At 38.2% G+C, this 27,688-nt stretch overlaps 1 protein-coding gene across 1 annotated transcript in view; it reads left to right on the top strand.

Moving 5' to 3' along the window:
• The window catches only part of LOC150075742 (uncharacterized), a 292,105-nt gene that overhangs the window by 159,659 nt on the left and 104,758 nt on the right, over positions 1–27,688 (top strand). Inside the window, exons 14-16 of the mRNA XM_090387865.1 lie at positions 1,976–2,072; positions 4,829–4,964; positions 14,905–15,167. Of these exons, the coding sequence (XP_090243991.1) occupies positions 1,976–2,072; positions 4,829–4,964; positions 14,905–15,167 (496 nt within the window). The remainder of the gene's footprint in view (positions 1–1,975; positions 2,073–4,828; positions 4,965–14,904; positions 15,168–27,688) is intronic.

Below are 27,688 nucleotides of genomic sequence, written 5' to 3'. Positions count from 1 at the left end.
TCCAAGATCCAGTTTTTGTGAGCAAAGCACCGTTGTTACCACTACTCAACATTCACTTTTGATCATAGTTTGTGCATTGCAATTCATCTGTGAAAGAATCTCATTAGTGTCCTGCATATGGTTATCACACTGAGAGTGATCCTTCATCGCCTGGGTGATTTTCTTTGGCAACGCATTTGGCAATTCTGTGAAAATATGTGGATGGTTGGTTTGTGATTTAACTTTTGCATCCCCTTTCATCCTTCACCTCTGTGTAATGTTCCATACAGTGATCCATGGGATGAATCTTTAAAATCTTTGTAACATCAAGTCTTACATTGTGCACTTAACTACATGTTCACATTTGAACTCTAATATTCGGCTCTGTTCCATGTGTGATTTTGCTTGAAACTAATTGAGATGCATTTTACAGTTCATTTTATTCCCATGCACTATTATAATTACATCATTAGCATAGTTGATATTTTATATATTGCATAATTAGTACATTCTAGTACTTTTGATAAATTAGTGTATGTGTGCATATGTATGTATCCATATATACATACTGTTCTGTGTATATCTTTGTTCTGTAAACATTCATGCTTCATTATTCTCTATCTGCTGTAATTGCATTTGCTGCATTGTTCTCTCTCTCTCTCTCTCTCTCTCTCTCTCTGTGTGTGTGTGTGTGTGTGTGTGTGTGTGTGTGTGTGTGTGTGTGTGTGTGTGTGTGTGTGTGTGTGTGTGTGTGTGTTATTTGGTTTTTAGGAGCATTAGCAACTAAGGCCATATTGTTCCCTTGTGTGTGCGCATGCGCGTGCGCACACACATGCTACAGTCACTCATACTATAATAATCTTTGTAAGTACCTCATATTTATTCTGTATAATGCTGTTTAATTTTCATAATTACTTTTTTGTTGGCGCCTCCATAGCCAAGTGGGAAGGAGCAGCAGTGTGTAGCACACGCTTCTTGATTAGACTGGGGTTCGAGCCCGTCACCACCAAATAAGGAGGATGCGGAAAGGTCAGGGAATGACCACCGCATATCCCGGAGCTCCTAAAAACCAAAAAAACAACAAACAAAGAAACAACTTTTTTTGTAATTTCTTGATGTGTCATGGTTGAGGGGAATGAAGGGATCCTCTTACCAAGAGAGGTTTAAGTTCTACAAATTGCAGTGGCTGGAGACTAGGCACCCGTGCGGTGATCTGATTGAGGTGTATAAGGCCTTGAATGGGTTGAGCACGCTGAATTCTGATGGGATCCTTCCACTTGTTCAGATTATGAATCTAAGGGGGTAAATTCAAATTAAGAAAATATAGATGTAGAATAGATGTGCGGAAATTTGCGTTTAGCCAGCGGAACAAATTTGTTCCGCTGGCTAAACATTAATTGCTGGAACAAACTTCCATCTGTTGTTTTAGAAGTTGATAGGTTAAATAAATTTAAGGAGGAACTGGACAGGCATTTGGAGGGTTTTTTTTTTTTTTTTAGGAGCATTAGCAGCTAAGGCCATATTGCTATGGGGATATGCAGTGGTCATTTCCTGACCTTTCCGCATCCTCCATGTTTAGTGGTCACGGGCTCGAACCCCGGTCTGATCAAGAAGTGTGTGCTACGCACTGCTGCTCCTGGCTACGGAGGCACCTCATTTGGAGGGAATGGTGTGATATATTTTTTTTGGCTGATGCTGCATAAGCTCATACACTTGCTTTCTTGCATCACATGCCACTACTACTACTACCATATCTTATGAAATGTGCTTCATATTGTTAAATTACCTTTGCTTTATAATTTCAGTCTGAAACATATTTGAAACCTGTAGCTGACATATACAAATAAATAATTTACTGTTACTAGTATTCAGTTGCTATAGTTGTAAGTAAACTTTTTTTTTCTTCTTTTTGTCCATGATTTCTGAAATGTTCACCTCAAACTTAGTTTTTGAAATCACTACTTTAAATTAATTAAAGTTTTTTTTTTTATTTCAGGGAACAAGATTTTATACACCAAGAAGAATATCATATTCAGCAGTTGCAGGAGAAAGACCAAGAATATAATGCATTGGTAAAAGCATTGAAAGATAGAGTGAGTAAAAATTTATGCATTAGCACTTCTTATTCTAATTAAAAACTTTTACTTTCATTAAGGGTGAAATTATTTCCCTTAAAAATTATCTATGTTAATTTTAATAAGATTTAAATTCTGGCATATTCCAGAATTTCATAATTTTCAGATTTCTTTTTTGGGAATTTCTGGCCAATTAGCTATTTCCATGTGAACTGGACAGTGCCATACAAAATTTTTAAATGCTGGTATAGGACATGACAGCTAGCACTACAACCTTTTTTACTGCATTCCCGCCCCCCATGAAACCCCAAATACAAAAGGTATTAGAGCGCACATTGAGTGGTCACTGAATTGTGACCACCCCGTCCATAATGGACTGTGCTGTGCATAGCTTGCAGTATAAAAAGCTGAACAGCTTCATATGCCAGAGCAGTGGTAATTTGCATCTGGTGTTGCACTGTGGAAAATCAAAGTGATAAAGTTATGAGACGTAGTAAAAATATCATAGAATTTCAAAAGGGCATGGTTATGAGAGCTCATGTGTTAGGCCTTCCATATCGGAAATGGCACATCTCGTTAGTTGCTCACAACACATTATAGTTAAGGTTTGCAAAGAATAGTGTGGAATGGGTCAACCACCTCCTGCTGACAGAACTGTAAAGGATTATACAAAGTGGAAGCTCGTGGTGAGCAAAGGGTGCAGCACATTGTTTGGGCTCAATGGCAGGTCACTGTATGGTCACTGCAGCTCAATGGCAGGACAATTGACATTGCAATATAATGTGGGGAATGCAAGAACAATATCCCAAATGAGTGCTGCATGCTCAGACATATGGGGATTCAACTGCAGATGACCCAAGAAACATCCTCTCCTCACTGCTGATCATCGTCGATGGCGAATGCTGCTGTGGCAACAATGTGCTGGTTGGACACTGGAAGACTGGAAATGAATGTGCTGGTCGGATGACTCCAAATAGCTGGTGCAACATGCTGCCCTTTGTATGTGGCACAAGCAACACAAGTGCATGATGGGTCCACAGACCCATCATGCACAGTGTACACTATCCAAGCCGGTGGTGGTGGTTGTTTAATATGGGGCATGTTTTGCTTTGAAGAACAGGATTCTTGGTGTGTCACTGGTGAGGTCTACTGGTAGCTCTTAGGAGACTATTTGCATCCTTCCATATTGCATTTTTTCCTGGACAGAAACAGGATTTTTCAAGATGATAATGCATTATATCATTGGGCCTGCACGGTGCACAAGTGATTTGAGGAACAAGTGAAGACATCACCCATCTTGATTAGGCTCCGAATTCACGTGATCTCAATCCAGTTGTTGTTGTTGTTGTTATTTAGTTTTTAGGAGCATTAGCAACTAAGGCCATATTGCTCCGGGGATATGCAGTGGTCATTCCCTGACCTTTCCGCATCCTCAGTATTTGGTGGTTATGGGCTCAACCCCGGTCTGATCAAGAAGCGTGTGCTATGCACTGCTGCTCCTGACTACGGAGGCACCTCAATCTAGTTAAACACCTGTGGGATATTTTGGAATGGGAGGCACGTGAACAAACAACCATTCATCTATTCTGACACTGTGGAAAGCCTTGCATGCAACATTGATGCAGATCCCTACAGACGTCTTTAGACCTCTAGTGGAGTCATTGCCTAGGCGAATAGTGGCTATTATCCATGTGAACGGTGGCCCAACATGGTATTAGGTAGGTGGTTACAATTTAGTTATCGCTGGGTGTACAGTACTGTACTGTACTGTGAGTGAAGGTTGAGAAGACAGAAGATGCTGACATTAGACTAATTTCTGTGGGTTGTAATTTAGAGGAGGTTGTTCCAGAAAATGGAAGTTGAAGGGATGAGGAAGAAGAAAAGTTGGTTCTGAGAGTTTATAAAGCTGGACAGTAAATGGATGCTGACTTGTGGCACGTGTTCAGACTAGTTTGGAAGAGAGAGTTCAACTCAGAATAGTGCCCATGGCAGTATCCATAGAGAAGGCATACAGAATGTCCATAAGACCAAGCATGGAGAGACTTTGTAATAGATAAGTTATTAACCAGAGTGCCATTCTCTGAATGGAGTCTAGAAGCCATTTGAAGAAATTTCCCATTGCTGCCCCACCTCCAAAACACATATATGCAGAATTACCTCTCTAGCTTTTTTTTTTTTTTTTTTTTGAGCAATATGCCACTCTAAGCACTATTTTTAACTTTAATTGGCATCATGTTGGATTTGTGAACTGCAACTCTACCATGAATCAAGGTAGTGCCTTCGGTTACTGCATCTTTGGCTTTGCTGTTTTCTGAGACAAATTTCAGAATCATCTTATCACTCTTTACAGCAATCTTAAACTGTGATCTACTCTTGCTGGATCATTTCTTCACTGTTGTATCATTTTTGTACTGAATTCTTTCATAACAGTTTACTTTGGCTGGTTTAAGTAGACTGAAATATCATAAAATAAATTAATGCTCTGGCATGCATTGAGTTTCCCCTGAAACTCCTTAAACTCAATACCACAACCTATACTGTTTGCTATTGATACCCTCATATCCATGTTGTATTCTTTACACTTATGCAGCTGCTCATATTTTTCACACAGCTGATTTTGGACTTATTTCATTAAAATAACAGGAGTGTTCAAATACTTTTGAGAGTAATACTTATATAAGAATTTACAAATTAATCATTTAATAAAATATTTTATTCTTAAATGTGTTGAGTAGTATTTTGATAATAATCAGTAATTTTTATTCAATTTTTAGGTTATTTTATTAGAACATAATTTGACAGAAACACAAAAAGCTGCTGGTATACCCATACAGTTGCCTTATACTCCAACTTTAAAGCAGCTACCATCACAAATTAGAAAAGATGCTGAAATTCAAAGAATTGTGAAAAGTAAGCTGTTTTTTAAAAAAATTTACTGTTTTCTTTGCTTATATAGAAAGATATAATAAATCAGGTTATTTCTCTCGCCTGCTCTGAACAGTTTTACTGCTGAAAAGAGACCTATTAATTAAATTGTACTTATGAATTACACTGTAATTGTTACGTATAATTTCATATTTAATTTCAGTAAATTGTATAATTGTATTTTTATTCAGAATGCAAATTTATCTAAGATCTCAGAATCATCTAGTCTGTTTTGTTTTCACTTTTATTATAAATAAGAATTGAATATCTCATACGGTTTAGTAACCGTGAAACAGATTAGCACAATGATGAATCACTGTGTTTTATTTTGCATTCCTAATTGCAAAATTCTCTGTTTTTGAAAGAATGTCCTGTTTTTTGTTTTGCAAGTGTATACCACTACGCACATAGGCAGCATTCACTGACGTGCTTATAAACTCATACTGATCCATTTTTAACAATTTCAGTACCAAGGGTTTTCTTTTTGGAACAATTGGGAAATGCCAAAAGCAAATATTTCTGAGTGAGATATCGTGATCAAAGCCTAGTTATGAACAAGATGTGTTGTGTTGCATTGCGATACATTTTTGTGTTATCACTGATAGTAATAGTAATCGTGGCATGTGATGCAAGAAAGCAAGCGTATGAGCTTATGTAGCATCAGCCAAAAAAAAAAAAAATTCACACAACCATTCCCTCTAAATGTTGTCCACTTCCTCATTAACTTTATTTAACCTATCAACTTTCACAATGACAGATGGAAGTTTGTTCTAGCAATTAACCACCCACTGGCTAAAATGGTGCAAACTAAAAAAAATCGTGGAGACATATTTCGCATCCCATAGGAATAAATGTAGGTATCGTGAAAATATTGTAATGTGAACCCAATAACATTGTTTTTTTTTTTTGTAATTCATTCCAAGACTTTGGAAATTGAAATTTTTGCTATTTATCTCTTTAAAAGGTCATTTTTATAATGGAAATTGCGCTACACTTTCATCGTTATCATATGTTCCATTATAAGAATCAATTTTGTGAACACCTTGGTGATATTTTTCTGAAACATTTCTGGAGATCACTACCATAAAACAATAAAAAACAATTTGCACTTTCTGGTTTATGGTTTTTTTTTTTTTTTATGTCTTCTCTGTTAGCGCAAACTATTATAAACGGGTAGTAAACTCGATCTTATTGCATTTGTGATAATACCAATAACCAGAATCCTGTTAGTTTTTATGTTCAGTATTAACATAAGTACAGTATTACAGTATTTTTTTTTTTTTTTTTTTATCTTTTTTTTTTTTTTTTATCTTTTTTTTTTGGCTGGTGCAGCATAAGCCATAGGCTTTCTTGCACCATGCGGCCGTTACTAATACTAATTATGGTGAAATGAGTTTCCCTTCACTGAAATCTTCAATCACATAAAAAACATAAATAAATTTTCAGAATCTTCTCTTCATTCCTATTTACTTATTACAATGGTGAAGGGAAAGGGACCAATTGAAAGAGCAAGTGCTGGCAGTGCTAGGAAACAACAAAATTGATTTAGAAATGAAGATTATTAATTAAGAAGTACAAAGCAGGACAGTTTGTCACCTATTGCACGGAATTAGGTCTCACTGCTTCAACAGTGAATACTATTTTAAGGGACAGTGCACGTATAATAGAACATGTTAAATGATCAATGCATTTAAGATCAACAGTGATCACAAAACAGTGCTCAGGTGCTATATTGAAGATGGAAAATCAGATTCAGAAGCAAGTGCCCCTAAGTCCAATGACCATTTAAGCAAAAGCAAGAAGTATTTATGAAGGTATTAAGGATAAGTATGGCGAACCCCAAGCCAAATTTGTTGCAAGCAACAGGTGGTTTTATTGGTTCAAGCATTGTGCTGGTTTCCAAAACATTAAAGTATGCGGTGAAGTTGGCAGTGCTTATTTTGCAGCTACAGAGAAATTTTGTGATGTGTTTGAAAAAAAAAATCCTTCTAAATCTCCACAGCCCTCAACTTCCCCAGTGGCGTGCTTATCAGCTGGAGAGTTAATTCTGGCAATGATGCTTGAAAGGTAAAACTTGCTGATGTTATGCCTATCTCTTCTCTCTTTTTGTAATTTTTTAATTTTGAAATTTTTGTGATTTTGTATGTTTGTAATTTTTTCTGTGCATGAGATAAAAAAAAAATGAATAAATAATTATATTTACATGTTCGTCAAAGATTTCTTTTTTGCTTCAATCAAATTTGTGAGTGCTGCATAAACATTTAGGGAAATTCCAACTTACACAGAGTTCCCTGGAACACAACCCTTATGTAAGTCAGGGAGTGGCTGTATTTGAATTGTTACATTTATCTGTATGTTCCAAGCCCAATAAGATATATGTGTCTGACTTTGGATTCTTAAAGAGTATGCTCAAGCTGACTGTAATGTCTAGTCTTCATTTTTCACCAGTTGTAAAGGCAGTCACACAGCCTTCTCTAAAATTTGTGAGCAATGGAAATACAAGAAAAAAAAAAAGTCTACTAGAAATACAAGATAGGAAAGAAAGCCTCATGTTCAAAAAAAAAAAAAAAAAAAACCACATTCCAAGTTGTATGTGATGAAGCCTCCCAAAGATTTCATTCAACATAATTCTGTCAAGAATCTTCATTTCTGAATGGTCTTGAACTTTACTCTGTTCTACACTTCAACTTTCAACATAACAGACACTGCAACTGGACTAGCAACACACCAGTCTTGACACTGTCTACTAGGAAGAAATACACTCACACTCTTATGGATACCACTGAAAATTCCAGTCAAAATGCCATTCTGGAGATACATCCACAGGATATGGACACACACCTGGTTTTCAAAAAAAAAAAAAAAAAAAGATAAAACGAAAATTGACTGCCATAGCAGACTTCAAAAAAGCAGACAGTCCCAGCATCTTTATTTAAATCCAAACAATGAACAACATTGTTCTATGAAATTGTAGAGGCTCTATGGAATTGCAGCAATATTGAGGGCATCTGCTCACAAGAGATGCAAGTTTTAGGACTGATTGTTTTTAAATGAGTCTACTAGTGCCATACATTGGCCACTGTTGAAACTATTCACTATCAAGTCTTAACTGGCTTTTATGCCATGTTTCATTAGCATGCACAAAGGCATTCTGCTGGAAAGTCGAGGCGCCTCCGTAGCCAGGTGGGAAGGAGCAGCAGTGCGTAGCACATGCTTCTTAATTAGACTGGGGTTCGAGCCCGTTACCACCAAATATAGAGGATGCAGAAAGGTCAGAGAATGACCACCGCATATCCCTGAGCAATATGGCCTTAGTTGCTAATGCTCCTAAAAACCAAACAACAAAAAAAAAAAAAAAAAAATACTGGAAAGTTGTGTCTAAATTGACACAGTAAAATCACATCATGATTCAAGGGCCAAGCAAACAGCGGTAATAACAGTTTGTTTAAAAGCCTGAAAAAGTGCAACTGAAACAGTTGCAATGGCGAGTGCAACTTATGGACAAGCACTATCACAATTCAACATTTTTTCACTGGTATTTGTTGAAGGTTCTTGAAGATTGTATATGGTTCTGTGAAGGGATGCAAAATGTTCGCAGTGATGCACAGAGTGGTCACCCATCCCAGTCTTGTATGGACATGACCATCAAAAAAATTAGGCAGTTGTTAATAGAAGATTATCACCTGTACCTCTAAATGATAGCAGATCAATTTCACATTTTTTTCCCCCTTTTTGGCCGGTGCAGCATAAGCCATAGGCTTCCTTGCACCATGTGGCCATTGCTAATACTAAATATATCAGCAAGGACACCATCCATTCAATTGTTGTTGAAGATTTGAAAAAAAAGAAAGTGTGTTTGCACTTCGTACTGCATTCATTGATGGCAGAACAGAAGAAGGAATTAGTTGCTGCATGTCAAGATTTGATTGATATGGCAGACAGTGCCAGACTCTTTTTTAAAAAAAAAAATCATAACTGGTGATGAATCCTGGTGCTTTGTATACGGATCCGAAACAAAAATACAAACAGCTGCTTGGATCGAGAAAATTTGCTAAAGTGGAAGAAACTCTGATTCCAAGTCGTGAACAAAGCGACGCTGGTGTTTTTTTTTTTTTTTGTTTATTTATTTATTTGCAACGAGTTGTGCTCAAAGAATTTGTAACAGAAGTACAGACAGTCAACTCTGAATTTTATAGAGGAGGGGGTGGACAGACCTTGAGGCTGTCACAGACAGATATTCTCTCAGATATGTCACGCTGGGCTTGATACCTGGGAGTCTAAAACGCTGATGGAACTGATACTCAGGTGACACTCAACTCAAGTGGACCTAATTTTGGTTATATTAGGCCAGGGGCAAAAGTTGATGACGTTGTAGAGCGGATATCATCTTTTAAGGGCACAAAAGGTGATATAGTTGTACACGTTGGCACTAATGACATTAAGAGTAGAAGACCGGCGGAATTACTTGACAAGTACAGGTCAATGATGAAAAAAAGCCGTGAATTAGGGTTGAAATTGAAAGTGTCTGCAATTCTGCCCAGACACGATAGGAGGGAGTATATGATGAGAGCCCTGTCAATCAATTCGGCCCTGGAAAGATTGTGCAGGGCTCAAGGGGTAGAATTTTTTTCAGCCTGGTCTGTACTTGTTAACAGGAGAGACTGCTTCTACAGGGATGGGATACACTTAAATAGAAAGGGTGCAAGAATGTTTGCTGATGCTATCGAGGCAATGTTAGGTGGGTCGGAAAACTGCTAGATTGGGGGGATACAAGGACTAATAGATTAACAGTAGCCACTGGCAGAGGTGAAAGTGATTCTTGCACTGCTTCTATTGGAATGAGCCGCAGCCTGGAAAATAAGATGCAGGATATTTCAGAGACTGCTGGGAATCATTGGGGTACAAGTAAACACATGGGTTGTGTTAGGGTAGCTAAGAAAAAGAACAGGTGCATGTATACTTGTGTGTACACCAATGCTAGGAGTTTAGTAAATAAATTTGATGAATTTGAGGTATTGCTCAAAACATCAAAGGCAGATATTGTGGGGATTTCAGAGACGTGGTGTCACACAGATATAAGAAATGCAGAACTGGAATTTGGGGAGTACAATGTCTACAGAAAGGATAGACAGGATAGGAAGGGAGGAGGGGTTATGCTATTAGTTAAAAAACACATAAAATCCAAGGAAGTGAAGCCAGTCGACATCGCTGGACAGTGCAGTGTCGAGTCAGTTTGGTGTGACATAAGCATTGGGAGATCAAAATTGAGAGTAGGAGTGTGCTATAGGCCTAATGACTCTGATGAGTATAATAAGAAACTGTTCGGAGAAATAGAGTGGGCCAGTAAATCAGAGAGTCTTATAATGGGGGATTTTAATTTCCCAGATATTGACTGGAATTTGGGGGCTGGTCACTCACACAGTAGCAAGGCTTTTGTGGATTTATTGGATGATTGTTTTCTACATCAGCATGTTCGGGAGGCAACTAGAGGGAGTAATACTCTTGATTTGATTATCAGTAGTGATTCTTCATGCATTAAGAATCTGCAGATAAATGAACCACTTGGTGGCAGTGATCACAGTGTGCTGAAGTGGGAGTTACTCAAAGAGGTAACTACCATTAGGGGTAAAGGGAAGGGGTATTGCTTTCGTAAAGGCGACTACAATGGACTGAGACAGTATTTAAATTCTATACAGTGGGATCAACTGATGATATTGCCAACAGCAAATTCAAAATGGGAAGCATTCAAAGAACTTATCGTGGAAGCTACTAGGCTTTACATACCAACTAAGAAATATTGTTCAAGGTTTAGGCCTAAATGGTTGTCAGATGAACTAATGAGGCATATGGCAGAGAAGAAAAATGCATGGGATACATACAAATTAACACGTGACACGGACGCCTATGATAGATACAAGTTGATCTGTAACCAAGTTACAAAGGAGGTTAGGCAGGCGAAGGCAGATTACGAGAGATCCTTGGCAAGGGATGCGAAGAAAAACAGCAAAGAGTTCTTTACTTATGTAAACTCTAGAAGGAAGGGGATGAATCAGATTGGTCCACTTGAGATCGATGGGTCAACTGTTGATGACCCTGCTCGGGTAGCTAACAAACTAAATGAATCTTTTGCATCGACATTCACACATGAGGAGTTATTCAGCGAGGGGAATGCCAGAGGTGTATTCAACTCTAGCAGTAAGCTAGAGAATCTTGTAATAACTGAGAGCAAAGTGGAGGAGAAATTGTTGAAGATAAACACAAGAAAGGCACCTGGGGTGGATGGGATCTATCCAGTTATATTAAAGGAGGCAGCAAAGGAGGTAAGCAAACCCTTAGCCATAATTATGAGAGCTTCCTTGGACTCAGGGGAGGTACCCATTGACTGGAGATGTGCAAATGTGACCCCAATTCACAAAGGGGGATCAAAGGCTGACACAAGTAATTATAGACCTGTGAGTTTAACTTCTGTTCCCGGAAAATTAATGGAGGCACTGGTTAAAGAAGCACTGCAGGATCATCTAGACAAGACTTCAGTTATAGCTAGGACACAGCATGGTTTTGTTAAGGGGAAGTCTTGTCTGACCAATTTGATTGGATACTATGATGCAGTCACAAAAGAACTGGATGCAGGGAATAACTTTGATATTATATACTTGGATCTTAGAAAGGCTTTTGATACTGTTGCACATGGAAGACTGCTGCACAAATTGGAGCAGTGTGGCATTGGAGGCAAGTTGCTGCTATGGATAAAGGGGTGGTTGAGGGGGAGAAGACAGAGAGTGGTAATCAATGGACACTGCTCATCGTGGACTAATGTTATTAGTGGAGTCCCTCAGGGTTCAGTATTGGGGCCTTTATTGTTTTCTGTATTTATAAATGATATTGATGATGGTATATCAGGCTTAATGTCCAAGTTTGCAGACGATACGAAGGTTGGCAGGGTTGTCAAGGACACTATTGACACTATGCTGCTGCAACAGGATTTGGAAAGGTTGAGCAGATGGGCTTCGAGGTGGCAAATGAAGTTTAACATTGACAAATGTAAAGTACTACATATGGGAAACAGCAACCCCAGAGCAACGTATCAACTCTGTGGTACTACACTGACAGTGGTAGAGAATGAAAGGGACCTGGGGGTGGTGGTGCAGGCAGATATGAAGTTCTCTGAGCAGTGCAGACGAGCTGCAAGAGTAGCTCATGGTGTATTGTCAATGATATATAGGAATTTTTCTAGCAGGGATAAGGAGGTGATTATTCCCTTGTATAAGGCAATGGTCAGGCCACACCTAGAGTACTGTATACAGGCCTGGAGGCCTCATTTCAGGAAGGATGTAGAGCTGCTACAGAGAAGGGCAACTAGATTGGTGAATGGGACAAAGGGGTTCTCTTACGAAGAAAGGCTTAAGTTTTGCAAATTACAGTGTCTGGAAACTAGGCACCAGCGGGGTGATCTGATAGAGGTGTACAAAGCCTTGAATGGTTTGAGCATGCTCAATGCTGATGGGATTCTTCCTCTAGCTCAGAAAAATCACCTGAGAGGGCATAAATTCAAATTGAGGAAAGACAGATGTAGGATAGATGTGCGGAAATTTGCCTTTAGCCAGCGGGTGGTTGGTGGGTGGAACAGACTTCCATCCCTTGTCGTGGAAGTTGATAGCCTAAATAAGTTTAAGGCTCAGCTGGACAGGTATTTCGAACGAACAGAGGGGTGAAGTGGAAGTGGTTATTTTTATTTATTTATGTTACTTTTTTTTTTTTTTTTTTTGGCTGATGCTGCATAAGCTTGCTTTCTTGCATCAAATGCCTCTACTAATGCTAATGCTAATGCTAATATCATAATGCTAATGCTAATGCTAATATCCTCTGCTTGCACCATCACAATTGTGGGACAGTTAAACCTGGACAGTTAGTACCTTATAATATGGCACCTAGTATACTGGAGGTGACCACTGAAGTGCAAACCAATGTAAGCAGGGGTTGAGGTGTGGCACCCACACCACACAGAGGAATGCCACCCTTCTGTGCTACCAAGCTATACTACATGATAGTGACGCTCTCATCAACCAGTGCAATACCACCACTTTGCTTATTGGAGAGTTGAAGTGGTGGAACTCATGTTTAGTTTTGGCTACTCCTACACCCCCATCTCTTCCATCATGCAATATGATTGATGTCTTTTTAAGTTATGATGGACATCATGGCAAGATCCAGTCTTCCTTACATTTCAAGGGTACAGCTCTAAAATAGTGTTGGCAGTCCAGTCGCTAGATACTCCACTGGACCAAACCTATTGGTAACTCTCTAGGAGGCTTCTAGATCAGCTAGTGTATAATCTTGCTGCCTCTGCTCTTCCAGATGTTGATTGGAGAGAGAGAGAGAGAGAGAGAGAGAGAGAGAGAGAGAGAGAGAAAGAGAGAGAGAGAGAGAGAGAGTCCGAATAGTGTGTATGCAGGAGCATTGTAGAGGGCACATTATTCTTGCTGTGTGTATGCCATATCCAAAAATTTCATTACTTCGTACATCATGACTACCCCACCTTTTCTTACTAACTGAATACAGCAAGAATTGTCAAAGTAATAGAATAAACTTATCTGTGAAAACATCTAAACCTCCCAAACAACCAATGCATAGTAATGTAGGCAAAGAGCCTAATAAACTATATTATTAATTTTCAAGTGTGGTTTTAGTATAAGAGTGGTTTTAATATAATAATAACCTTAATGGAAAATAATCACTTAGCGACCTTCCCTAACTATATTGGACCATCATTTGCTATTATGAAAATGTCTATTTTTAGCCTCTTCCAAATTGCAGAACTTTTGTGATATATTAGTTATACTACATTACCTAACCACTTTATTAACAGTATAAAGGTTTTAATTATATTGAAAATTTTAATTATATAGATTGTTGAATCTATATAAATTATATATATTGTTGGTTTAATTATATAAATTGTCGAATCTATATAAAAATATTCAAAAATATGTACATTGAAGAGGTCACTTGTATGTGGTGCACACAAAAGCACTATAAAAGCATGTAATTCCTGTTTTTCGAATGGAAAAATGCCAGGAAAACATCCATAAATAATGAATTACAGCAAAAATTGTTCCAAATGGTGGAACAATTAACCTTCATATTTAACATAGGAACATTACAAGGTATCAGTACCTGCACCGTGCAAAGAACCCTACAAAAAATGCATTACAGGAGTAGAACTTCATAGAAGCCACCAACTTAGCTATAGCAGTATATTGCAATCTTAGACAACAACAATCAGAAAATATGGCTGCATTGGTGCCAGAAACGCAAGGTATGGATGCAGAAAGATTGGAGGCAAGGTATGTAGTTTGATGAGTTCTGATTTGTAATTATCAGAATGTACATATGGAGGAAACCACATGAGGCACTGGAAACATTCTGTTGTGTACTGACAGTGCAGGCTCTTGGAGTTTCGCTTGTTTTCATGTGAAACTTGTGTTACTCTGGAGTGAATGGTGAATTCCAGAGCATATTCGAACATTGTCAAGCATAGCTAAGAATTCAGCTATGCTTGACAATGTTTCATATATATATATTTAAAAAAATATACAATTATTTTTAAAAACTATACAAATATTAAAATGAAATTAAAACATTTGAATATATACGGTTTCAAATTTAAACCTTTCCTAACTTGGAGTAATCAAGTCCTACTCCACTAGCGCTTCTAAAAGAAATACTTAAAAGGTAAAAATGGATTAGGGAAATTTTTCCTTTTAAAAATATGATATTCACTTTAGCATCCCTGCTACCTGCTTTGCCATACACCTTTGCCTGTGCAACCCTTAAGGTTGCATGGGCAAAGTGTATGGCTGTGTAGCAGTTAAATTAAACTTTGTCTGTAATTTTGTTATAGGGATGCAACATTTGGAACTCGAAGTGTCTGATAATGAACTATCAGATGGGGATCTAGCAAGGTATGATATCAGTCCTGATGATGATGGAGATGAAAGTAACAAAAGATCAACAGTGGAACGTAAGCCTGTAAGAGATGATGCTTTTGACAAAGCAGTACCTCACACTGAACTCTTAGATAGTAGTGCAGCAAAAGCTAAAGCAGAACTTGCTAGTAAAGGCAGCTTAGCAAATCGTCAGCCTCCATCTCTTAGAAAGCTATCCAGTTCAAGTAGCACTGATGATACAGTAAGTCTTATTGTAATTTTAAGTTATCTAACAATACAATACAATACAATATAGTATTGTTTTATTCCTGCCTCTTTCTTTCTTTCACTACCCTTCCTCCTTTTTACACTTCAAGATAGCAAAAGAATTATATCTATTTGATACATGAATACAGAGTAATTGTTCTTTATGGCGAATCATTCCCAGATATTATCATTAGGTTCACATGGCTTGGGATCACACTGCTTTCCCACATGCTGCTTTAAATTGGAGTTTCCCCCATTATGACTTATCTAATGTCAGAATCACCTGTCACATCTACAATTGTAGATGTGACAGGTGATTCTACAATTGTAGCTAGGCCAATACGGAAGTTACACACTATATTGAACAATCGCTCGGTTCTTTCAGCGTTCGCAACACAAATTAATGATCTGGTATACAACATTTCTTGCGGTAATTGCGACTCGTCTTATCAGGGTTCGACCCGATTTTCTCTTAATATTCGTGTAAATCAACATGAAGCCTCAGTTCGTGCTTCTCGTTCAGCAGCATCAGAATTAGCCTTTCATGCCATTAACGAAAAACATACTTTTTTATTTAATGAAGCCAAAATACTTAACGTTCAACGTAATTATACGCGACTATTAATTGCAGAAACCGTTGAAATTAAATTACACGAGAATTCTGTTAATGTTCGGCGGCCATATTTGATCTCCGATGCGTGGACCTTTACGCGCATGCGCGAAGACAAATAATCTCTATTTAAGTAACAGGTTTAACCCGATTCGCTAATTTTCATTCCTGTGATCACGACATACGGTCGAAAAGCGTTGTTAGCTTCAGGAAGGAAAATCGTTTTGAATATTTTCGTTTGATTCTTTTAATTGCGTTAATTTGATTTTTGATTGTTTTAAATTGATTTGTATTGTGTTAAATTGATTATTTAATTATTTATTTTTTACTCTAATGTACCGGTAAGTTGCCGATTTTTTTCATTTTTTCCGTTTTAATTTCTGGAGGGTATCATACGGAAGGGTTCTACGCACTATATTGAGGTAAACTCCTCTTATTATTTTACTAATATTATTATCAACGTAGAACATATTGAGTAGCACAGCTCTGATTCATACTATCCATTTGTGTTATAAACAAGTGATTTCTGAGATGTCAGTTTTTTACCTGTGTGACAATTTCCAGGTGTACCTTAATTGTACACCTGGAAGAGGGGGGGAACCTTTTTTTTTTTTTTTTTTTTTTTATAATAACGTGGGAATTTTACTTCATAAAATTATATTTGATTAAATTTTACAAATATCTATATTCCTGAGTTTTGAAAGGGATTTACATCTGTTTGTTCAAAGAAATTTATAATAATTATATCTTTCTGAAAAGAGCTGCAGTATTGAATATTGAATCTATGATATTCTAATTGAGCTTTGTTACTTTGTGGCATAAAACGGAGATTCGAAACAGAGATTTGTTTGTGTTTGCCATTAAACAATAAAACTCATTGCAGCATAAACTTAGAATAACACCCTTTGTAAAGAAGCTACTGTACTCCCTTATAATGCTCATGGAACCCAAAACTTACAGGACCCCAACTATGTGACATCATTCTAATGATATTACAATGCATATGCATAAAGCTATGATTATGTAGTTAAGTGTCTCTTATTTATATGCTATACTGCATTAGCATTAGAAGAGGCATATGATGCAAGAAAGCAAGCTTATACAGCATCAGCAAAAAAAACAAAACAAAAAAAATAATCCTTCCTATTTTCACCCATCAATTCACTGTATATTGGATTTTCTATAAATATGTCTAATTTTGAAGCATAGGATTGTTATAAGAAATTTAAATTTCGAAATTAAATTTTTAAGTGTATGAAGTATTGCTGTTTAATATTTTTATTTTAGGACAGCATTATTAAAAGGGAGAAAATAAAAACTAGAATAATGGCACATTTGCCATTTAAAATGTTTAATCCTTCTTGTTGCCATAGATTCCCATTCATTTTGTAACATAATGTTGCCATCTTGCTATGCTTTATATTTCACGGATTCTGAATTTGGCTAGTCTCTTCAGTGGTTACTAAATTTAATTTTTTAAGTATTAATTAGTTAATTTCTGCTCTTGCAACTTGTTAGACTGGGGTTCGAGCCCGTCACCACCAAATACGGAGGATGCGGAAAGGTCAGGGAATGACCACCGCATATCCCAGAGCAATATGGCCTTAGTTGCTAATGCTCCTGAAAACCAAATAACTAACTAACTAACTTGCAACTTGTAAGTTTAAATTTTACTCTAAAGTTAATATCTTAATGGATTCTATATTTCTCTCCATAATCTCCTTTTTGCAGTTATTTATTGGCTTGACTGTTAACATTTTGATATTTTTTATATATTGATTCAAAAACACACACACAGCTTGACAATTAAAAATTAAAGTAAGCATGAAAATGGCATGTTAAGTTGTGTATTGTACAGGATGCTAGCCTACAAGAAGTAAACTAATAAGAGAAAGGCAAAAAATAAGATGGAAAGAAGCTCAATCTTCAAGAAGGCAAACAAAAAAAAACCCTAAAATATACAAGAAATATGCTGCAGAATAGTTCATAGCTTAAATATTTACACATTGAGGTTTAAGGAAATTTAGTATTAAAGGGTGAAGAAGGAGATCAACAAAAATTTTAAACATTAATACTGAGAATTGAGAACTGAGTGATTGAGTGATTGATCACTCAATGAGAAGTGATTGATCACTTCTCAATCACTCAAACTGAGTGATTGAGAAGATAAGAGGATGGATTATTGCAGCAAACATCATCAGGAGACTGCATCTGTGACAACCTGGTCAGTGTTTTTTTATATACAGACCAATGCAAAATTGTTTTTAACAGTAATATTGTATTAGTGATACTAATACAATGATAGATTTAAAAACAAAAATGTGTAGGTTTATCTTCATTGTGCACCAAATGTAAATTTATCAATATAATTAAAATATATTTGAATGTGCAGCAGCTTCTATTTGAATGAGCAGCATCCTGAAAAAAAGGTGTGGGGATTTCAGAGACGGCTGGAATACATTGCGGAATGAAATACATATGGAAGTAAATACATGGGTTGTGTTAGGGTAGCTAAGAATAAGAACAGGTGCATGTGTACTTTTGGATACACCAGTGCTAGGAGTTTGGTTGATGAATTTGAGGTGTTGTCAAAACATCAAAGGCAGATAATGTTGGGATATCAGAGACGGTCACACAGATATAAGTAATGCAGAATTGGAATTTGGGAGTACAAGGTGTACCGAAAGATAGACGGAATAGGAAGGCAGAGGGGTTATGTTTTTATTCAAGAAACACATGAAATCTAAGGAAGTGCAATTGACATGGGTGGACAGTGCAGTGTTGAGTCAGTTTGGTGTGAAATAGCACTGGGAAACCAAAATTGAGAGTAGCAGCGTATTATAGGCCTAATGACTCTGATGAGTATAATGAACAACCATACAGAGAAATAGAGTGGGTTAGTAAATCAGATTGTCTTATAATGGGAGAATTTAATTTCCCAGATATTGACTGGAACTTGTGGGTTGGTCACTAGCAAGGCTTTTGTGGATTTATTGGATGATTGTTTTCGACAGCAGCATGTTTGGGAGGCAACCAGAGGGAATAGTACTCTTGATCTGATTATCTGTAGTGATTAAGAATCTGCAGATAAAAGAACCACTAGGTGGCAGTTATCACAGTGTGCTGATGTGGGATTTACTCAAAGAGGTAACTACAATCAGGGGAGAAAAGGGAAGAGTTTTTGTTATCATAAAGGTAACTACAGTGGTCTGAGACAGTTTTTAAATTCTGTACAGTGGGACCAACTGATGATGTTACCAACAGAAAATTCTAAATGGGAAGCATTCAAAGAATTAATCTTGGAAGCTACGAAGTTTTTCATACCTATTAAGAAATATTGTTCAAGGTTTAGGCCTAAATGGATGTCAGATGAACTAATGAGGCATGTGGCAGAGAAGAAAAATGCATGGGATACATATAACTTAACCGGCAATACAGCAGCCAGATATGGTAGATATAAGCTGAACTGTAATCATGTCAGAAAGGAGGTTAGGCGGGCAAAGGCAGATTACGAGAAGTATTTGGCAAAGGAAAAGGATGCAAAGAAAAACAGCAAAGAGTTTACTTTTGTAAACTTTAGAAAGAAGGGAATGAATCCGATTGAATGAATTGAGGGAATGAATCCACCAAGTGGTTCAACTGTTGATGATCCTGCTCAGGTAGCTAACAGATTGATTGAGTCTTTTGCATATACATTTACACATGAGCACTTATTTAGGGAGAAGAATGCAGAGGTGTATGCAACTCTGGCAAGGAGCTAAATGATTTTGTAATAACTGAGAGCAAAGAGGAGCAGAAATTGTTAAAGATAAACATAAGAAAGGCACTTGGGGTGGATTGGATCTATCCAGTTATATTAAAGGAAGCAGCAAAGGAAGTAAGCAAACCCTTAGCCATTATTATGAAAGCATCTTTGGACTCAGGAGAGGTACCCATGAACTGCAGATGTGCAAAAAAGGTAAAGGTAAAGTGCAGCCATTATCAACCCACTGCAGGATGGAAGCCTCCTCAACAATTCATGCTGAGGGAAAATGGACCATAATCTGCCACGCTGGTCCAGTGCGGGTTGGCAGATCGACCGTATTCAGCAGTCAGGGGCTTGAACCCTGGTCTACTCAAAGAGTGTGTGCTACTGCACTCCCGCTCCTGACTACTTGGCTACGGAAATGTGATCCCAATTCACAAAGGAGGATCAAAGACAAGTAATTACAGTCCTGTTAGTTTAACTTCTGTGCTGTTCTGGGGAAATCAATGGAGCCACTTATTAAAAAAGCACTTCCGGATCATATAGACAAGACTGCAGTGTTGGGACACAGCATGGATTTGTTAAGGGGAAGTCTTGTCTGACCAGTTTTTTTTTTTTTTTTTTTTTTAATGTAAACCCCAAACACGAGAGGTATTAGAACCTATAGTACTGTGCTTGGGTTGGAGGTTGAGAAGATGAAAGAAGATATTTGTTGACATTGGACTTGAACTTCTGTAGACTAATTTTCAGGAAATACGTATGAAGGAAGGTTGTTCCAGAAAGTGGCAGTTGAATGAATAAACGAGGAAGATGAAAAGTTGGTTCTGGGAGTTTGGAGATGGACAGTAAATGGATGTTGGCTGGTGGCGGCACGTGTTCGGACTGTTTTGAAAGAGAGAGCGGGAATTATAGAAGACACTTCAGAAGAACAGTGCCCATGGAAGTATCTGTAGAAGAGGCATGCAGCAGAAACAGTACGCCTATGAGAGGGCGAATGGAGAGACTCTGTTAGAGATGAATCATTAATTAACCTAACTGCCCTCTTCTGTATGGAATCAAGAAGCCTGAGAGAGGTTTTGGGGGCACCACCCCAGATGTGAGAACAGTATTCCATGGCAGGGCGGATTTGTGATTTATATAGAGTGAGCAGCTGTTTGGAAGAAAAGTAACACCGAGAGCGAAAGAGAAAACCAAGTTTTTTAGATGAAGAGGATATTGTTTGTTATTTGGTTTTTAGGAGCATTAGCAACTAAGGTCATATTTCTCCAGGATATGCGGTGGTCATTCCCTGACCTTTCCACATCCTCCGTATTTGGTGGTGACGGGCTCGAACCCCGGTCTAATCAAGAAGCGTGTGCTACGCACTGCTGCTCCTTCCCACCTGGCTATGGAGGCGCCTGATGAAGAGGAAGCAATATTTGTAATGTGCTTGTGCCAGGAGAGATTAGAAGTCAGGGTAACCCCCAAAAGAGATATATCATTTTGCTTAGAAATCGGAGTGTCACTAAAGATAAGCATAGGAGCAGAAGAATCCTTTTTGCGAGATATAAGACAAGACTGAGTTTTAGAAGGGTTGAAATCAACTAAGTTGTCTTTGCCCAACTGGAGAATTACCTGAAGATCGGCATTTAAGGAATTGGTAGCAGATTTTCGAGAAATTGATGCTGATTGAGCAGGACAAGGTTTCTCAAAATGGAAAGTGTAGAGCAATGTGCTATCATCAGCAAAACTATCGATAGGATTTCCAGTCAATGGAAGAAGGTCATTAATATGCAAGAGGAAAAGAGTGGGGGAAAGAACTGAACCTTGGGGGACAGAGAGAGAGAGACAGAGAGCCATCTTCCATGACCCTCAGTGAGCGATCAGAGAGAAAACTGGATAACCAATTACTAAAAACAGCTGGCAAACCATAAGATGGAAGCTTGTTTAGACCTTTATGCCAATCACAATCGAAAGCCTTTGAGATGTCAAGAGCAAATACTTGTGTTTCCCCGAACCTTTCCATTGAATTAGTCCAAAAATTGGTAACATAAGCCAGAATATCACCAGTGGATCGACACTGATGGAATCCATACTGGTGATCGTTGATCAGATGGAAGGTTTCCAGGTAGTTTAAGAGTTGGCGGTTAATTGATTTCTCCATTACTTTAGAAAGAGTAGAAGTAATTGCAATGGGACAATAATTGGATGGGAGGGATTTGTCACCCTTTTTAGGAACTGGCTGGATATGAGCAGATTTCCAAGCAGAAGGAACAAGTGGAGAAATACCATCAGGACCTGGAGCTTTCTTAGCATCAAGATTCTTCAAAATCCAAAAAACCACAGGAGGCATTGAATGGAGCGTGTTGGGAATGGTGGGAAGTGTTTTACCAAGATCATTAATACATGAGCTGGAAGGAAAATGGGATGCTAGCAGGTCAGCTTTATCCTTGGCTGAAGTGACAACAGAACCATCTGGTTTGGACAGAGGTGGGAGCAGAGATGGGCAAAAGTTGCGGCCAATAGCTTTGGCAAGAGACCAGAATGCTCGACTACCATTAGGGCAAGAAGCAAGTTTTCTACTCTTAACCTGTTCAAACTCTAGTTTGGACTGATTAATAACTGCTTTACAATCGTTGCGAGCTTTGGTGTAGGCAGAAAATGAAACTGGAGAATTAGAAACAAGCCAATTGCGATATGCAACATTCTTTTCTTGAACAGCCTTAGCACATTTATTGGAAAACCATGGTTTAGATGAAGGATGAGATTTTAAAGTGGAGTGTGGGTTACTTTGTGGCATAAAACGGAGATTCGAAAAAGAGATTTGTTTGTGTTTGCCATTAAACAATAAAACTCATTGCAGCATAAACTTAGAATAACACCCTTTGTAAAGAAGCTACTGTACTCCCTTATAATGCTCATGGAACCCAAAACTTACAGGACCCCAACTATGTGACATCATTCTAATGATATTACAATGCATCATTCTAATGATATTACAATGATATTACAATGCAATTTTTAAATTCATAACTAAAATTGTTAATATCTAGCCATTGTTAATATCTATATAAAATTTGCTATGTACATATACTTTATATCATTCCTTTGTATTCTTATCTGCCCCTAGCCATGTGCTGTGATGGGCTTGCTGTATTTGCAATAAATGAATATTTATTTATTTATTTATTAAATGAACAATCTGTGCAAGGTCATTAGTAATTGCATAAGCCTCAGCATCTCGACCAGCTGGGTAGGTGTGACTAGAAAATGGAAGCCAGCTGGAGTTGTGAACATTAAAATCACCAAGGAAAATTACCTCACTGTTAGGAAAGTTGGATTGGAGAAAGCCAAGTTGAAAAGAGAGAAAGTCAAAGAGCTCCAAGTGATTAGTGGAATTGGGAGAACGGTAGAGACAACAGATGAATTTGACACAATGAGGTGGAGAGATTTTAAGCCAGAGAAGATCAAAGAGAGGAGATTCCAAATTGCCAAGTCTCTGACAGGGAATATCAGAACGGACATATGCATAAGTACCACCTTTGAGGCGAAAGGAATCATACAGAAAATAATTTGGACATATGAGATGAGCAGTAGCTGAATCAACCAATAACTGGAGATTCTGTCAGAAAAAGTACATGGGGTTTGGCAGACTGCAAGTGGAAATGGACATCGCTGAGATTAGAATTGAGACCACGTATATTTGTGAAATGAATTAGGAAGTGCTTGGGAGGTTTAGATCTTTTCGCAGATAAGCTTGCTCTATTAGTTTGACAATTCATGGTGTATTCAATAGTAAGAAAAAGTGGGTGGGACATGCTGTATGAAGTAATGAAATTTTTGGATATGGCATACATGTGGTAAGAATATACCCAGATCCTTGACATGACGTGGCCTCGACAATGCTCCCCTCATACACACTACTTGGACTCCCTCCATTCACTGTCTGGCAGAGTAGAGGTAGCAAGATTATACACTAGCTGATTTGGAAGCCTCCTAGAGAGTTACCAATAGGTTCGGTCCGGTGTACTAACTAGCAGCTGGCCTGCGAACACCATTTTAGAGCTGTACCCTCGAATTGTAAGGAATAATGGATCTCGCCACGATGTTCATCATAACCTCAAAAGTCATGAATCATACTGCATAATGGAAGAGATAGGGAAGGGTTTACCGGAACTTAGCTCTAGAGACTAAACATGGGTTCCACCACTTCAAGCCTCCAATAAGCAAAGTGGTGGTATTGCGCCTGTTGATGAGAGTCATCTGCCACCTAGTACTGCCTGGTAACATTGAGGGGGCTGCATTCCTCCATGTGGTGTGGGTGCCAAACCTAGACCCCTGCTTACATTTGTTCACACCTGGGTGGTCACCCACCATGTACTTGTGCATGGAGGTTATACCCAGGATTACTAACAGTCCCACCATCGTGAAGGTGCGAGCAGCGGATTTGGCTGTCACAGACTGTCCGGACTTCGCCGAAATCGGGTCCACTTGACTTGAGTGCCACCCGAATAGCAGTTCCATCAGCATTTTAGACTCCCAGGTAGCAAGTACAGCTTGTCTGGCATATCTGAGAGAATGTCTGTGACAATCTCAAGGACCTCAAGGACCTTGATTGGATACTATGATGTCACAAAGGAACTGGATGCAAAAAATAATTTTGATATCATATACTGTGAACTTAGGAAAGCTTTTGATACTGTTGCACATGGAAGACTATTGTACAAGTTGGAACAGTATGGCATTAAGAGCAAGTTGCTATAATGGATAAAAGGAAGGTTGAGTTGGAGAAGACAGAGAGTGGTAATCAGTAAACACTGCTCTTCTTTATTAGTGGAATCTCCCAGGGTTCAGTGTTGGGACCATTGTTTTCTGTATTTATTAATGATGTTGACAAAGGTATATCAGGCTTAATATCTAAGTTTGCAGACAATATGAATGTTTGCAGGGTTGGTAATGATATTAATGACAGTACACTACTGCAACAGGATCTAGAAAAGTTGAGCTGATGGGCTGAGAGATGACAAATGTAAAGTACTGTATATGGACAGCAGTAACCACAGAGTAATGTATCACCTGTGTGGTATTACACTCAGGGTGGTAGAGAATGAAAAGGACCTGGGGGTAATTGTGTAGTCAGATATGAAGTTTTTTGAGCAGTGCAGACAGTCTGCAAGAGTAGCTCATGGTGTCTTGTAAATGATATACAGTAATTTTTCTAGCAGGGATAAGGAGGTGATTATCCCCTTGTATATGGCAATGGTCAGGCCACACCTTGAGTACTGTATACAGGTCTGGAGGCGTCATTTTAGGAAGAATGTAGAGGTGCTGGAACAAGTACAGAGAAGGGCAACAAGATGAGTGAATGGAACAAAGGGTTGCTGTTACAAAGAAAGGCTTAAGTTTTGCAAATTACAGTTTCTGGAGACTAGACACCTGCGAGGTGATCTGATTGAGGTGTATAAAGCCTTAAATGGTTTGAGCAAGCCCAATGCTGATGGTATTCTTCCTCCTCTTGCCCCGATTAGTCACCTAAGGGGACAAATCAAATTGAGGAAAGACAGTTGTAAAATAGATGTGCAGAAATTTGCCTTTAGCTAGTGGGTGGTTGATTGATGGAACAAACTTCCATCTGTTATAAAAGTTAACAGCTGAAATAAATTCAAGGCAGAAGTAGACAAACATTTGGAGTGAATGAATGGGTGAACTGGTAAGTGGTTTTTTTTTTTTTTTTTTTGTTTTTTTTTTTGTCTGATGCTGTATAAGCTTGCTTTCTTGCATCATGTGCTGCCTCTACTAATGCTAGTATACAAAGTTGTTTGATTTTATAGATAAAATAGTATAATTATTGTAATTGGGTTAATTTTTGTAATTGTGTGCTGTAAAAGTAAAAGAATTTAGGTGTGCAGTGAGAAACTGATGGAAGCTTATAAGTGGTAAAGTAGACAAGAATAAGAGGAATAATATTGCATACTTATACAGATAGCAGAACACTGCCAAAAAAAACTAGCCCTTAGCCACATGCTGGGAATGTAAATCCCATCCTCTAACTAGAGGACCTTGGCATAGATGAACTTTAGTGGAAATGGTAGTTAAAGTGTCTAAAATAGTAGGCATATGGTATAAGATAAGGAAATGACGTAGGAGATAAGGAAGGTAAGAAAGAAAGTAGAAGAAGAGGAAAGGTGCGAGAAATAGTGTTAATTACTCCCGAAGTAATCTAATAGATAGGTTAACAAAAAAGGGTTTTAAAGGGAAAGAGAATAGAAAAATTGTAGTACTTGAGCAAGTTGGGACACAAAATGCATATCTGTGAATCTTTATTGGAAAACAAATGACGTGTTCATAGTTTCTTCTGCACAAGGGAGCTAAATGATTTTGTAATAACTTCGAGCAAAGTAGAGGAGAAATTGCTGAACTTAAACATAAGGAAGGCACGTAAGTAAGCAAGGCCTTCATAATAATGTGAAATCAATGATACCTAAATCATGAACAGGCACAATATGGCCCAAGAGGACCTTGTGCCAAAAACCTCAAATACAACAACAACAAGCAATACCTTAGCCATTATGTGGATGTCTTTGGACTCAGAGGAGATCCCCACGGACTGAAGATGTGCAAATTTTTCCCCAATTCCAAAAAGAGGAATCGAAAGGTGACACGAATAATTACAAACCTGTTAGTTTAACTTCTGTTCTGGAGAAAATAATGGCGTCACTGTTTAAAAAACACTGCAGGATCATCTACACAAGACTGCAGTTATAGTTTGGACTCAGCATGGGTTTGTTAAGGGGAAGTCTTGTCTGACCAATTTGATTGAATACTATGATGTGGTCACAAAGGAACTGGGATGCAAAATATAATTTTGATATCATATATTGTGAATTTTAGGAATTATTTTGATACTGTTGTAAATCGAAGACTATTGTACAAGTTAGAGCAGTATGCCGTTAAGGGCAAGTTGCTGCAATGGATAAAAGGATGGTTGGGTGGGAGAAGACAGAGAGTGGTAGTTATTGGACACTGCTCTTCATGGACTAATGTTATTAGTGGAGTTCTCCAGGGATCCGTGTTGGGCCCATTGTTGTTTTATGTATTTATCACTGATATTGATGAAGGTATATCAGATGGCTTAATGTAGTAGTAGTAGTAGTAGTAGTAGTGGCACATGATGCAAGAAAGCAAGTGTAGGAGCTTATGCAGCATCAGCCAAAAAAAAAAAAAAAAAAAAATCACACCATTCCCTCCAAATGCCTGTCCAGTTCCTCCTTAAATTTATTTAACCTATCAACTTCTACAACGACAGATGGAAGTTTGTTCCAGCAATTAACCACCCGCTGGCTAAAGGCAAATTTCCGCACATCTATTCTACATCTGTCCTTTCTTAATTTGAACTTATGTCCCCGTAGGTTGGTAATCTGAACAAGTGGAAGGATCCCATCAGAATTCAGCGTGCTCAACCCATTCAAGGCCTTATAGACCTCAATCAGATCACCGCGCAGGTGCCTAGTCTCCAGCCACTGCAATTTGCAGAACTTAAGCCTCTCTTGGTAAGAGAATCCCTTCATTCCCCTCACCAATCGTGTTGCTCTTCTCTGTACACGCTCAAGCAAATCTACATCCTTCCTAAAATGAGGCCTCCAGACCTGTACGCAGTACTCAAGGCGTGGCCTGACCATTGCCTTATACAGAGGGACAATCACCTCCTTTTCCCTGCTAGCAAAATTCCTATATATCATTGACAAAACCCCATGACCCGCCCTAGCAGCCTGTCTGCACTGCTCAGAAAACTTCATATCTGACTGCACAATTACTCCCAGGTCTTTTTCATTTTCTACCACCTTAAGTGTAGTACCACACAGTTGGTACGTTTCTCTGGGGTTATTTCTACCCATATGCAGTACTTTGCATTTGTCAAGGTTGAACTTCAGTTGCCACTTCTTAGCCCATCTGCCCAAATTATCTAGATCCTGTTGCAGTAGCACACTGCCATTACTGTCATTAACAACCCTGCCAACCTTTGTGTCATCTGCAAACTTCGACATTAAGCCTGATATACCTTCATCAATATCATTGATAAATACACAAAACAACAGTGGACCCAACACCGAACCCTGTGGGACTCCACTAATAACATTAGTCCACGAAGAGCAGCACCCATTGATTACCACCCTCTGTCTTC

Source organism: Mastigoproctus giganteus, chromosome 13, assembly GCF_048544385.1.
Source record: "Mastigoproctus giganteus isolate SK-2022 chromosome 13, ASM4854438v1, whole genome shotgun sequence".
In the NCBI taxonomy this organism is placed as follows: domain Eukaryota; kingdom Metazoa; phylum Arthropoda; class Arachnida; order Uropygi; family Thelyphonidae; genus Mastigoproctus; species Mastigoproctus giganteus.
Note: the sequence above shows the minus strand (reverse complement) of the source record. Positions and strands in the feature narration are given on the sequence as shown.